The 14,842-nt window shown below is 38.4% G+C and overlaps 1 protein-coding gene across 2 annotated transcripts in view; it reads right to left on the reverse strand.

The window, feature by feature from the left end:
* The window catches only part of ZNF385B (zinc finger protein 385B), a 335,112-nt gene that overhangs the window by 307,019 nt on the left and 13,251 nt on the right, over window positions 1–14,842 (reverse strand). The window contains exon 3 of one of the 2 annotated variants that reach the window (XM_065931867.1): window positions 4,037–4,174. In XM_065931867.1, coding sequence (XP_065787939.1) covers window positions 4,037–4,174 — 138 coding nt within the window. Of the gene's footprint in view, window positions 1–4,036; window positions 4,262–14,842 lie in introns of those variants that run through there. The other variant, XM_065931860.1, reaches the window with a different exon arrangement.

Raw genomic sequence — 14,842 nt, forward strand, 5'->3', positions numbered from 1 at the left:
ATTAATTGTATAATTCTCGTGATTTATTTAAAATCTTACTGACAGCTATTATTCAATGTGCTGTCTTTATTATTTTATCTCAGTAATGACAAAGAAGCTTTCATAGCCTTACTCATGATTTCTGCTCCAACAATCCTATTTTTTATACCATTTTAAGTTTCTCAAACAGAAACTTTATCATAGGAGTTTCCTGGCATAAACTCTAACAGTAGAAACTGATCGCTTTTACAGAAAAGAGAAACCTCCACTTGAGCTTTGGTAGACCCAGTTTTCTAGGTAATAATTAGAAACTCAACTTCTTATATAGAAGCCAGGTAGGATTCCCATATTAAATACAGGGCTGCTGCTAAGTCACTTTAGTCATGACCGACTCCATGCAACCCCATAGACGGCAGCCCGCCAGGCTTCTCTGTCCCTGGGATTCTCCAGGCAAGAACACTGAGGTAGGTTGCCATTTCCTTCTCCAATGCATGCATGCATGCTAAGTCATTTCAGTCGTGTCTGATTCTGTGCGACCCTAAGGACAGCAGCCCACCAGGCTCCTCCATCCATGGGATTCTCTAGGCAAGAATGCTGGAATGGGTTGTCATTTCCTTCTCCAATAAATACAGGGCAGTACTAAAATTTGCATTTCAGCTAAACAACAAGTAATATATGGCACTTATATGTCCTAAATATTTTATGGGACATACTTATATTAAAAATTATTCATCACCACAGCAACATACCTCAAAATAAACAACAGAGTATATAGATTTGCTGTTTAGTTGCTAAGTCATGCCTAACTCTTTTCTGACCCCATGTACCATGGCCCATCAGGCTCCTCCGTCTATGGGATTTCCCAGGCAAGAATACCGGGGTAGGTTGCCATTTCCTCCTCCAGGAGCTCTTCCCTGACCCAGGGATTGAACCCACATCTTCTGCATTGGCAGGGGGATTCTTTACCACTGAGCCACCAGGGAAATCAGAGTATACAGATAGTCCAAACTAGTTACTGAATGTACACAACAGGAAAACTCAATGAACTTGAAGAACACTTTGATTCTGTTTCTCAACTAACACAGGCTGATTTCATCTGCTATATTTCATAACTAATCATTTTTAAAATCTGCTAAAGGCAATTCCAGATTGCTATCTCTTGATAGAAAAGTGAAAAGATGCAGGTACATCACTGAGATTCATCATAACTCATCATAACTTTCTAAATCCTTCTTGTGAAGAGAAATTGCTACTAAGACTCCAGGCAGATATGCTAAATTATCCTTCACTTCCTCTAATGAATTTTCCATGATCTGTGTAATATGACAAGTTTCACTATTCTAAGAGAATTCTGACATTCTAAAACTTCTTTAAAGGTTTCGTGTACTAAACACATTACATCATCAGGAGTTTCAGAGAAAAAAATCTCAATGCCCTTTTAACCTTCTAATTCTCAACTCACAAACCCAATTTGTTTCATGGGCTTTGGGGAAGTGAGAAATATAAGACACTTATTTGTAAGTCAAAATCTAAAATGAAATACCCTTGACTATCTGATGATGACTTGTGACATGACATTCCCAAAAGGACAGAAGAAAAATAGTTTAAAATTAGGCTTCATCTAAAAACAGAAGATCTTCTAATTGTAATGGCACATAATACATCCCTGCATTTCAATAAATAACATTTTATCTTGAATCCTTAATCATGTGAGATCGCTTAACCTAGGCAATGATCCAAGAATTAACCAGAAAAAAATCAGTAAGTGAAAGATTTTAAAAGCATTTGCAGTTCCACTGTCAAAATCAAATGAAAGAAAAAGTATAATAGCACCATTTCAATGTATCCGAATTCACCTGTTTAGATTTATTTCTGCCATGCAAAGAATAAACCCAAGAATAAACATTTTATTAAATGTCCTAGTAGTTAATTTTGATCACCTCTATTTCTAAATGCATTATTACCAGCAAAACTTTCAACAAAGGTTATTTTCTGATGGAAAGAAAATGCTGAGGAAATCATTCTCACAACATTTGCTTATACATTTCATCTTTTATCACTCTATGAGAACAAAAACTATTTTTAATATTTCTATAATTTTAGCATTTGAGAGCTTTTGCTTTTTAAGATGAGGCAGTTGTATGAAAGAAGACATTTTTTTAACTTTTTTTTTTCCAGTGGATTTTTTTAACATTTTAATGTATCTTCAGACAATGTAATTTTGTTCCTTAACTAACCCTCTTCATAGCACATATATGTATAATGAAGTATGGGTAGTTTATATCAACTAGAAAATATATAAAAGCCTTACCCTCTCCCACAGTGCTCTAGAATGTGTTAACAAACAAGCAGATAAGCCTAATGATGAATGACATAATATAGTCAGCACTAATAGAGTGGTTTTATACAAATGCATTGCGAAAAGATGAACAAATACTTTACATTTCAGAACATGGCCATTTTGATGTCACGTGTCAAGTAAGATACAAAGTGGTAAATGTTCGCAACTTTAAATCTGTAGGTCCTGGATCAAACAGCATAAAGGAACTTTGGAGGAATGACAATGCATTCTGGAAGGTAGACTGGGTTGAAGGTAAGAGTCTCTTCTTGAGAGTCTAATGAGGTCTTCCCTTCCCTCTGCTTCACAAAAATTTATCTCCTAGAGACACCTTAGCAGAAGCTATCAGCTTTGACAGAACACCGAAATCCTGGCAGTGAACCATAAATTGACCATTACCATAAAAAGAGCTGCTAAATGAGAAACCATGTGCTCAGTATAAAACTAATTTCATGCTTTCAAAAGCACACAGTGGCTTCAAGCAAGATAGTGGCCCTGGGACTTGCTGAGACAGATTGGCAAACACAAACGGTTTGCTCCTGATGCGTGTGCTTAGCCAAGCTTTACATGTACTGGCAGTAAATGGGGTTCTCGAATCTTCCGTCAAACAAATACACACTTATCTATAACTTTAGAGCTGAAAGCTATAAAACAGCTGCCTTGAATAAATTTAGCAGGAACACACACACACACACACACACACATATATACATACCCCATGGGCCATGCTAGCTTCCAATCAAATAAAAATAGATTTCTCTGCAGACCTAACATACTAAACAGGCACTTAATAAGCATACTGCTATTGAATACATCATAACTGTCACAGTCCTTTCTTCTTTAGAAACAGCTTCTCATCACGTAGGAATTAAGAGTTTAGAAGAGCCTAAGCAAGAGGACTCCATCTACTTGGAAGCTAACTTTGAGTTTGCCCTTATCAGGCTAGTGTTCAAATACTCTATACTGATAAAGCCACATCAGACCTGTCTCACTGTGATTATCTACTCATTTAACTCCCCATATGAGTGTCAGTCCTTTATTTACATTTAAATGATAAAATCTGCTACATTTAAAATGTCACATCTAATTGAAACATGCTTTATGAAGAAATGCTGCTAATTTTCTCCTCCTCTCATTTAATATAACATCTCTGAAAATCAATTACTTTAGATTGTCCAGTGCATGACAGGTCATAACTTTTAATTATTAATAATGTCAAGCTTAACAAGGTGCCAACTCCAGTATGTAATCTATCTCACTTACTTTGTTAGTTATCTCATAAATATCTGCTGTTTCCTGCTACAGATTTTTCACAGCAAAGATTCTACAAAGTACATTTAGTTCATAGCCTTTATTATATACACCTGAAGTACATAATAACACTGCTAATTGCCTACTGTTAATAATGACAGCAAATAACATAACATCACTGACTTGTTCCCAATGTTTAAAATGCAAAAGAAGTCACCTACTGGGAAGATGTCCTCGGCAAACAGCTAGCACAGAATAAAAAGAACACTATCACATCCATTGAAGGAGTTACTCCCCCCAAAATTATAGAATCATATATATGGCTCTTCACTGCTACCCCTTCAGATCTGTCAGCGCGACGTGATAAACAACAATTGACAACTCCACAGGATTCAACACAGCATTCGAAAGAATCTGCTATTGACACCCCAGAGCCCAATGTCCAAGTTTTAGAATAAAAATGCTCACCTCTGCTAGGAAGTCCACTCCACATCTTGGCAGGGCTTCCACCAGCTTCAAGAACAACCAAGTTGGATAAACAAAACTTCCAGGATGTGGCCAGTGTCACACACAGGGCTGCCGAGACTTGGCTCCAGCCCTGATGATCTGTGTGACAGCTCTACGCTATACCAGCGCAGCTCCAAACCTCCCCAGATGCCGGCTTATTGCACTGCTCATTGAAAATCCTTTACACGCTGGCAACATTTTAGGGAAGGACAAGCACACTCTGAGTCATTTGTAAAGAAAACAGAGCCATTGCAATTCTGTATCTCCACGCCTGCTGAAGCCAGAAGCACTGTCAACCTACAAGTCTGAGGTGGGTTTATGCTGAGAAACAGGCAACCTAAGCCTTCATTATCAATGCATGAAATCAGCCACTGTGATCAAATTCAAGCAAACCACGAAAAGGATATGATTATGAAAGGCTCCACAGATTTAGCACCAAACCTTGTGGAATGAAGAAATCGTCTATTGAAATTGTGTAAATGTTAAAAATAGCTCTGGCTTTTCAACAATGAGCAAAATACAGAGAAGAAATCAGTGGTCTATATTATAAGGACCTATCATAAAAGCTACAGAAAAACAAAATAGCTGTAGGTCCCTGGGACTTTTCTACAGACAAATGAAACCACTAGAGGCTATTACAACTGTAACAGCAGCAAAAAAATTTCATATATTTGACACAGATGTTGTTAAAAAGCAAGTTAAATATCCATTAACCCCCGAGTGCCTGTCCCTAAATTAAAATAACAATAGTAAAAATGTGCAAGGTTATGCCAGGGCAAAATACTATCAATTTTACTCTAAGATGAATTTTTAAACAATAAACATTTAAATATATTTAGTCTGTGTAATGAGAAAATACACATACAAGGAAGAGAATATTTTTAACCCTATAGTCTCTCACTGCTTATTATGTTTTTTAAATCTACAGCTCATTAAATCCATACATCCCTAACCCAGCCACCCTCAAATTTATACCTTTACCTTTCACCAGCCTTCCTCTTTTATTAGTAAAATATAAGATGCAAGAGCCAGTTGATGTAGATTTAAAAAGGCACAAGGTGACTAAATCCCAGAAAATAGCAGCAATGATTTGAGATAACAAAATATAGAGCTTTGACATGTGCATGCAAAGTAAAAGGGACATAAAACATTTATCAAAAAAATCATAAAAATAACTGGGAGAAATTCCCAGTAGGCAGCACTGACGAAGCACATATGTAAGGTTCTATTCAAAGTTTTAAAAATGAGTTTTAGGTTCTCATTGAGACTCTAAAGGCAGAGCAAATCAGGATCTAATAAATGCAGCTCCTGATTTGCAGATCTTCTATGGATAACTGTATTCAATTGTTATAATACTCACAGCTCTTAGATGTAGATATATTTAGTAGTATCTAATCTAAAACATCTGTATAAAAATAAAAACCATGCCACAACACATATTTACAGAACACAGCACACTGGAGCAACATTAAACATCAAACTCCCTTGAGCAGTCTCATGCCCCTAAGTGTGGAATTGCCTCCTTGCAGGACACTAGCTGCTTGTTCTTCCTTGAAGATAGTTACAGACATATATGAGTGGAGATGCACATGTGTGTGTTGAAGGGGGAAGTGGTTACACATACTCAAGTCATAACAGAATGTACTAAATCTTTACGATCACTTTTGCCACCTGAATTCCATTCATTTAGTGTCTCATGAATAACCTAGGACAACTGAATGGACTATGAGAAATGGCATTGGGTATCACTGATTCAGAGATTATTTCATGTCATCTCTCTCTGTTCTTCTGTACTTTTCTTGTCTTGGAAGATAGTCTATGAGATATTGTGTGCCTAGAACTCATATTATTATGAGAACTCATATAATACATGCAACTCCTTGGTAATAAGAAAAAAGCTTAAAATAAAAACCAAAATATTTAATTATAGGTCCTCCATCCCTTATCTAAAACCCCTAGTGTCAGATGCATTTCAGAATTCAAATGCTTTCAGATTTTATAAAGATAACACTCTGTTTATACTGTGAATTATATAATACTTCCAGTAGAGTCGAGGGCAACAGTCTATAATCAGACATAGTAACAATTCTGCAGCAAAATATGTGCATATTAATACTAGACAGGATAAATAAAGACTACTGTTAACCTCACATCAGTTCAGGTCAGGTTTCGCCATCAGTATAAATTACAAAGCCTTCTAATTTTCAGAGTTTCTTAGTTTGGGGAACTGCAGGCAAGAGATTATGGATGTGTACCAATTGTTTACCTAAACTACTACAAGGTTATGGGTTGGGAAGCGGTACCTCAGCAGTGTTCTCTGGCTTAGGCAAGAGATTTCGAGATGAGTACTGCTTTAATAGGATAAGGAAAAAATACGAGAAGGTGCTATTAAGACTGAGACACAAAGCAGAGCAGAGATGTCGCTATAATGCAAGACGACAAAACTAGAACGTGGGAACAGAAGGTGAGAAGAAGCCATTCAGAATTCCCGTGCCAAGGCGTTGTGAGATAGAACGGTGATAGCACCGAGCATTCATTGGTGACCTCTCCGTGGTGACCACTCTACACTCAGTAATAGAGAGCAAAAGGGACTTTTACTCTATAATAATAAATAGTAGTATAATAAATAATAGTACAAAGTAATGTAGACTGAAAGGGACTTGACATAAATACTTCTTTTAGCAACCTATACTTTATAATTTTCAAAAGGAAATTTTAAAAGGAAAATGTGTTTTCAGAATGAAGCATAAAACATTGGTTTTTCTCACCCTTTTCTCATTATTCCCCAAAACAACACATCCACAATATTAAACATCACATGTGAGAATGTCAGAAGAAAAAAAAAAAAAGCTTTATCTTCTGAAATAAACATTCATATTTTATTTTATACACTATTTGGGACAGGAGTTCTTTAAAATCACTTACAGAAAAAAAAGTAATGCTCTACAATCTATATTCAAACTGCATAAACATTAAAGCCCATTTTAAAAATATATTCTTAAGACACATGAATATTATATTGTGTTTACCTGGAGTTTTCCTATGAGTCTATTTCCCAAATAAATACTTTTTTATGCTAAGTAAATTGAAGAGTATTAACACAGCAAAGCACTGACACTGGACTTAAGACCTACAGAATATTCACCATCTTCTATGAGATCTTTTCAAAAAATTAAAAGTTGCAGTTATAACACATAGGAAGGACAAGTCTAGAGCTCTAATGTATAGCATGATGACAAAAATAATATTGTATTGAACACAACTGACCCTTGAACAATGCCAGGGATAGGGGTCTGACCCTCCTCACAGTGGAAAACTCGAATATAATTTATATAGTCGGTCCTCCTTATCCAAAGCTCCTCCATATTCAAGGCTCCTCATGTTCACAGCTTCTCTGTATCCACAGACTCAACTAATTGCAGATCGTCTAGTACTGTAGGGTTTACTAGCAAAAAGAACCTGCGTGTAAGTGGATTGCAAGGAGATCAAACCAGTCAATCCTAGAGGAAATCAATCCTGAATATTCATTGGAAGGCCTAATGCTGAAGCTGCAGCTCCAATACTTTGGCCACATGACGCAAAGAGCTAACTCACTGGAAAAGACTCTGATGCTAAGATCGAAGGCAGAAGGAGAAGAGGATGATAGAGGATGAGATGGTTGGATGGCATCACCAACTCAATGGACATGAGTCTGAGCAAGCTCTGGGAGTTGGTGATGGACAGGTAAGCCTGGGATGCTGCAGTCCATGGGGTCACAAAGTCAGACACGACTAAGTGACTGAACAACAACATAAGTAGACCTCTGCAGTTCAGACATATAGTGTTCAAGGGTCAAATGAACTAGAAGTTTGCTGAAAACTAGATTTCAGGTGCTCTTACCACACACAAAAGAAGTAATATATGAAGAGACAAATATATTTAATTAGCTTGACTCTAGTAATCACTTCACTATGTGTTTATCCACTCATTATGTTGAACACCTTAAATATATACAACTTTTATTTTTGAAAAATTAACAACTATAGGTGTGTGCTGCTAACTCGTTTCAGTCGTGTCTTGACTCTTTGCGACCATATGGACTGTAGCCCGCCAGGCTCCTCTGTCCATGGCAGTCTCAAGGCAAGAATAATGGAGTGGGTCACCATACCCTTCTCCAGGGGATCTTCCTGATCCAGGGATCAAACCCCTGTCTCTTATGTCTCCTGCATTGTAGGCAGGTTTTTTACCACTAGCACCACCTGGGAAGTCCCCCAAACGACAGTTACCCCCTCAAATAAAGGCCTTTCCTGAGTGCCTTTTGGGAACCAGGCTTGCAGTGGGGAGGAATCCTAAGGGCATTGGGGAGAAAAATGGTCTTCCTATTCACTGTACAAAGTACAATGGCATATGTGGCTATAATGTTCGTATCTAGAATATGATCCCAAGTCATGTTCCTGTGAAAAAAGGCAACAGCGTTTCTTCACTTCTGACAGTACAACATAATTTGGCCAAATCTTTCTTTAGCAACCAAAATGGTGCTCTGTTGGTATGATGAAATCCTTGCAATTTCCAAAAGTAACTGATTATTTGGAGTCAGTAACTGCCCAGGAATAAAATCAACATCTCTTTACATCACGTCCACATAAAGAAAAGATAAAGTTTCATAATATGTGGGCCAACATCTCTGAGCTGCAAGACAGGCCCACCAGAGTCAGCCCCTTGAAAATGAAGCAGGCCAACGTGATGGAAAATGCCATCATATGCAACCCTGAAAAATACTATACCCAGACCACCCAGCTCCTCCAAACTCCTCATGTGATCAGGACAAGTGCAAACATGTTTCTCAGCATGCCTTAAGAACTGGATCCAGAAAAACTGTGACTGCCGAGGAGGAACAGCATCCCCCTGGTCAGCTGTACCACTGTACAAGGCTGTCTAACTTGGAACAATGTCCAACAGCCTCCTTGGCTGTGATGCCAACAAGGTGTGAAAGCAGAACATCTGTGTGAAGAAAGGTGGTCAGCCAGGGTGACCATACACTCATCCCCCAGTGGGAATCTGAACTCAATAATCTTAGTTCCCATTGAGCCAGCTACTGAAAGCCTTTCTCCTTAGATGAGCTTAAAATAGATCATACATGTATTCTATTGTAAGACACCCATATTTAGGGTGCCTTTGATGATTCGGATCACTCAGCCACCCAGACACTTATCATGACAGTCTTTAAATTTCAAAATCTAAAAATTTTAAATCTTAATTCTTTAAAGACTGAAACCCAAGATGATATAAAACAAGTTATCTGTTAATAAATATGATACATGTAAAAGTTCATAGTCCGAAGTATTCTTAAAGCAAAAGACTATCTGTCCTTCACTAAAATAGGGCCAATCACTCCTATTAAATCTTTTTTTAGAAGTTCCGCTCAAACTCCTTTACATATCACTTCCTTAGGGCTCTGTACTTATATAATCGACATCCTTCTTTAACATTTTTATACCACATGTACAGAATATAGAGCTGTTCTATAAGGACTTTTCCAGGTGACCTGAGGTATAGTTCTAGATTTCTGACACAATCCGTAATGGCTAGGCTCTATCTCAAAACATTTTGGAGGTCTGGAATTATAACTTGAGACTTCATCCTATTCCAAATTGCTGTACTCTCATTCATAAGGAATTTCAACCTCAATTAAGTCCTACAATATAAAACTCAATTCAACTTACCTGGGGAGTACAGACATGGGCCACTAACTCTATTCTTATTTGGAAGAATTAAATTATAATTTTGCAAAATGCTTAGAAACTTATTGTGATCTATACTGGATAAGACAAAGAGTCAGAAAAATAGACAAATATTCTCTCTACTGTGTCATCACTGGGTCTGAATTATTCCAAGAGATAATTCCTATACTCTCTCATAAGGATCTGGGATTTATACCAAAGAAATCATATGCTATATTTTCAGTGATCTCATCTGTGATATTTTGACCAAGACTTTTTCCCCTTCCAAGTCTGTCCCTTCCTGCAAAACTATAGAAATCACATGGGCTCTATCTAATAAATGAGTTACACAATAATTCCTCCATGAAAAGATGTTATGGACTTATAACTAAGAGGTCTAAGGAAATAGGTGCATTGAAAATAATTTAACTCACCTACCTACACACCAAAATGCTTTATCTACCTAGTATCCTTACTGATAGAAACTCACTGATACTCACTGACACACGTTTAATCTAATATACATTCACTGCGGCACTTACATTTTGCAAAAGATTTCATAGTTAAGTTATAAATGCACACTGATTCATCAAAAATGAAGAAAAGGAATGTATTTAAAACCATATGTTTCTCCTGCAAAAGGAAAAGATATTATCATATTGATGAATCTAGTCCTATCTCTGCATCTATCACACAACACTTTGTTTGTAGTTAATATATATTTTAAAATAGACTGTAATTTCTTCCAAAGAGAGATATTAAGATATTTAAGTAGTCTGTTTAATTTCTAAAAATTGGAGAAAAATCTCCCCTACCCCTTCCTCATTTCTCTTTCTCTCTCTCACACACACACACCCTGATTCCTCCTACAGACTCTACCTAAAGCACAGAAGATGCTCAAAAAAAAGTCTGCCAAATGAGCGTGTCCCGACCCACACACATTCTCATCTCTCTGTACATTGCTTTCCATACTATTGATAAGTTCCAGCAAATCTGGTGGGATGAGGAATAAGGCAAATATCTTCTTTTCAGTATACTGTGGCACCATCTTGTGGTAATTCTAGAGTGTTACAGTTTTGCATTAAATTTCCAAAGTTCAACAATGTCTGAGAAAATGCTTTTGAAGATAAATTTTACATTTTAAATATATATGAGCTTCCGTGTAAGAAGTACTTGAAAAGCCTCCACACACATAGTAATAGTCATAATATCTATCACAGTGCTCTGACCCTAGAAGCTGTTTCTTGACTGTAGATACGAATGAGAATAAGGGATCATCAATAATAAGCACACAGGTCCTATGTTTTTATACATTTCTTTGTTTAGTCATTCTTATATTTTATGGCTAAAATAACTTCCTCTTAGATTAAAAATAAATTCTCTTTGACTGGAAAAAAGAAGGAAAGAAAAAAAAAAACAACAGAAGCTCCTGGAGGCATCAAAGAGAAGTACAGAATATGGCAACAAAGAAAAGAACACAGTATAAAATGATCCCGTTGACAATCCATCCTCAGATCTTGCCCTCCATTTCCACCTCCAAACTATTACCTCCACTTCCTGTTATAAAATCCATCCTTACTTTCTCCGCTCTGCCCCCACAGCGTCCTCAACTTAAAATCTACTCAGTTCAGCCAGACGAAAGATGCCACCTCGCACACCAAGAGGCAGAGTCTCGCTTTCTACCAGGTGAATCTGCTGTGGTCTTGTGACTGGTGTGGACCCAAAGAACCCTGTGGTTGCAGCTTCCACTCGAGCTACCCGGCAGTGTGACTCTGTGACCCACGTGTGATGAAGCCTAGCCTAACCTCCAAGAGGAAAGTCCGCTGATGAGAGTGACCGAGCCTGCAGCCAGCATCACCTGCTGGACGGGCCTGAGGCCATCTGAGATGACCAAACCCAGGTGAAGCGTCAGCTGCCTGCAGCCTCCAGCGAGTCCCAGATGAGGACCACCGAGCCAAAACCAGCCCCCCGTCTCTGGCCCACAGAATCATGATGAAAATTTTTAAACATAATAAAAAATAATAATAGTTATAAAGCCTTCTGCCAATCTTCCCCAAATCTCTGATCTTTCTTTCTAATCCTCTTACTCAATTTCAGGCACGACTCAGCTTTTTACACGTCAAGCTTTTTCTCAATTTATGATTCTAAACATTCTCTTTACTCCCTTTGAATCACTTCTCCCCACTGTCTTTGCTTGACTTAATTGAAGGTGGGAGAGAAAGTGGGCATTTTAGTTAGTAAACAATGGGGGAAAAGTAAACACTGATGATAAAATAGTCCTGAATCCTTTTCATTTTTTACTTTGTGAAAAATTTGTTGTAAAAGAATTATGAGAGGTAATGTAGAGAGAGAGATGGATCTTAGAGTTTGAATCTTTTTGTGTGGTCTTAGGAAAAGGCTCCAGATCTCCTTCCCTCTGGATTTACTTATCTGTAACATGAGGATATTCATACTTATCTTGTTGGTTTGTGAGGCCTAGAGCCATTATTTTAATCTTTTCGTGATAACTCTATCTCCAGTGCACCTCAGATCAAGCACAGGTATGTCTCTCTTCCCACAATTCAGCAGAACCTCCGTGCCCTTGGTCTGATCTCACAGGTACCATCCATTGCCAAAGGCAAGATCACAGGTCAGCCCCTAAGAGAGAATCCGTTGCCATTCTGAGGAAATATGGGTCCTTAAAGCCCAGAATGAAATCAATCCTCCCCAACATAATCCTTGGGGCAACTGGATTCTCCAGGACAGACACATACCCTCCCCAAGGAGAACAGAATGTGAAGTTAACATTTATTCCTCTATCTGGAGATTTACCTGCTTCTAATTTGAAAATGGAGATGAGATGGTTGGATGGTATCACCAACTCAATGGACATGAATTTGAGCAAACTGCGGGAGACGGTGAGGGACAGGGAAGCCTGGTGTGCTGCAGTCCATAAAGTTGCAAAGAGTCGGACACAGCTTAGTGACGAAACAGCTGGGAAGGGGAGAGTGTCTGAGTCTCATGTATCAGTGAATGAGAAGGGGGGAAGTCCTCTGAACAGTGAAACCCAGCCTTACCACATAGACCGGGTGCAGACAGGGAGAACTTAGGGCCCCTATTTTCTGACTGAACTTGCACATCAGGTAAATTCTCTGAGCAGGAGTAACCTATAAGCACACACTAGGCTAATTCTGCCCAGCTCAGCTGATCTCCATAGATGAGCAGCAGTAACACCATGGGGAAGAATCAGGCTGCAGAATCAAACTGCCTTGTTCCAAGTTCCAGCCTTGCCTCTTTTGGCTGCTACCCAGCCTCTTTATTCCTCGTTCGCATTGTCCATTATAATAACAGTGTCTGCCTTGAAAATCTGTTGAGAGGCTTCAACTGACATAACCTTCTTAGCACAGTATCTGGCATTAAGTATCTGACATAGCTGCATTCACCCACCAAGCAGCAGTCTTTCAGGCTGCCTTCACTGTTTTTATGATCCTTAAGGAGGCCCAGAGTTACTCAGACAGCTCCCAGTGAGGGGGTGGAGATTGGTTGAGGGATTGGTGGGGATTGTTACTCTACTTCCATGACATCATCCCTCTTTTTCCCATGGGTCAGTGGATGCCCCAGAGAAAGACGAGGAATGAAGAGGTCACCTTTCTCTTTCCTGACCATTTCCCAATTACAAATTTATTTAAAGTAAGAAGCTCCGTTTCTGGGTATAAATCCTCCTTGTTGGGTTAGTGTTCTCAGAGCCTGATGTTGGACAGGGAGCTTCCATGTCATCTGGGAACTTGTTAGAAATGCAAGTTCTCAGGCTCCATCCCCAGCCTACTGAATCAGGGACTCTGAAGATGGAGCCCAGCATTCCGCATTAGAACACACCCTCCAGGTGATTCTGACGCATGCTAAAATTCGAGACTCGCTGGGTTAAACGATCAGCTATCAATGCATCAACTTACTTATATTTCTTAAGTTCAGACTCACCTCGGAGAATGAGAATGGTGACTGGAATAGAGATGGTAGAGAAATATTACAGCGATGGGCACTCAGGATGAAGAATAGGTCTCAGTCTTTGACAGCAGAGGGCAGGATGAGGGTCACTAGCCACTCTGGACAGGAAAGAAAGGTGGTCAACTTTGTCTGAAATTGAGAAGATGTCTGTGCATTCAGCAGGTCCTGGGGAAATGACACCTAAGCTAGGATGTCTGAACTTGTTGGGAAAGCTTCTGGTTGATGTAAACCAGAGTGGGATAACAAGAGAACTTAGAAAAAAAGCTCTGAATTCCAGCAGTTGTCCCTGATTTCTTTACATGTGAGTTTGGGCAACTGTTTTTCCTATGCCTTTGACCCCACGGGACAAGGATGACTCCTCTCTGTTTCAATTCCTTTATACTTTGCCAGATGGATGTTCCTTCCTTCCCCCTACACATATTTCATTGCAATAATAATAAACTATAGTTCACCCAACATGCACTCACATTGCTGCCCTCTCTACCTGGAATGTTGTTTTTCCTTGAATAACCTGAAACTCATTTTATAAAATTTACTGCAAATATCACATCCTCTAGGAAGCCTTCTCTGATTGTTACAAAGTTGACCATCCCTTTCTCTGTGCCACATTTACATTATCTATAGATCGTCACTGTTCTCAGCATATCACATTGTCATTCCCTTATCTGACCTTTCCTGAAACTTAGGAAAAGGGATTGTATTTTATTAATCTCTGTAGCTACTTGATAATTCTCAAAAATCAAAATCCCCAAATCTGTGTTCATTATCATATCTGATGATGTTATTAGAATTGTAACATCTTTATTACAATTTTTAACTGAAATTTTTATTGAGATAATTAAAGATTCACATGCAGTTATACGAAATAATACAGGGAGTTCCTTTGAGCACTTGTCTCACTACCACTGAATGTAACATTTTATAAAACTATAGAATAACATCACACTCAGGATGCTGACATGGATACAATCTACCAATCCTATGCAGATTTCCCCAGTTTTACTTCAAGTAAAAATGCTTCAAAATTGGGAAAGGAGTACATCAAGGTTGTATACTGTCACTCTGCTTATTTAACTTATATGTA

Source organism: Muntiacus reevesi, chromosome 3, assembly GCF_963930625.1.
Source record: "Muntiacus reevesi chromosome 3, mMunRee1.1, whole genome shotgun sequence".
In the NCBI taxonomy this organism is placed as follows: domain Eukaryota; kingdom Metazoa; phylum Chordata; class Mammalia; order Artiodactyla; family Cervidae; genus Muntiacus; species Muntiacus reevesi.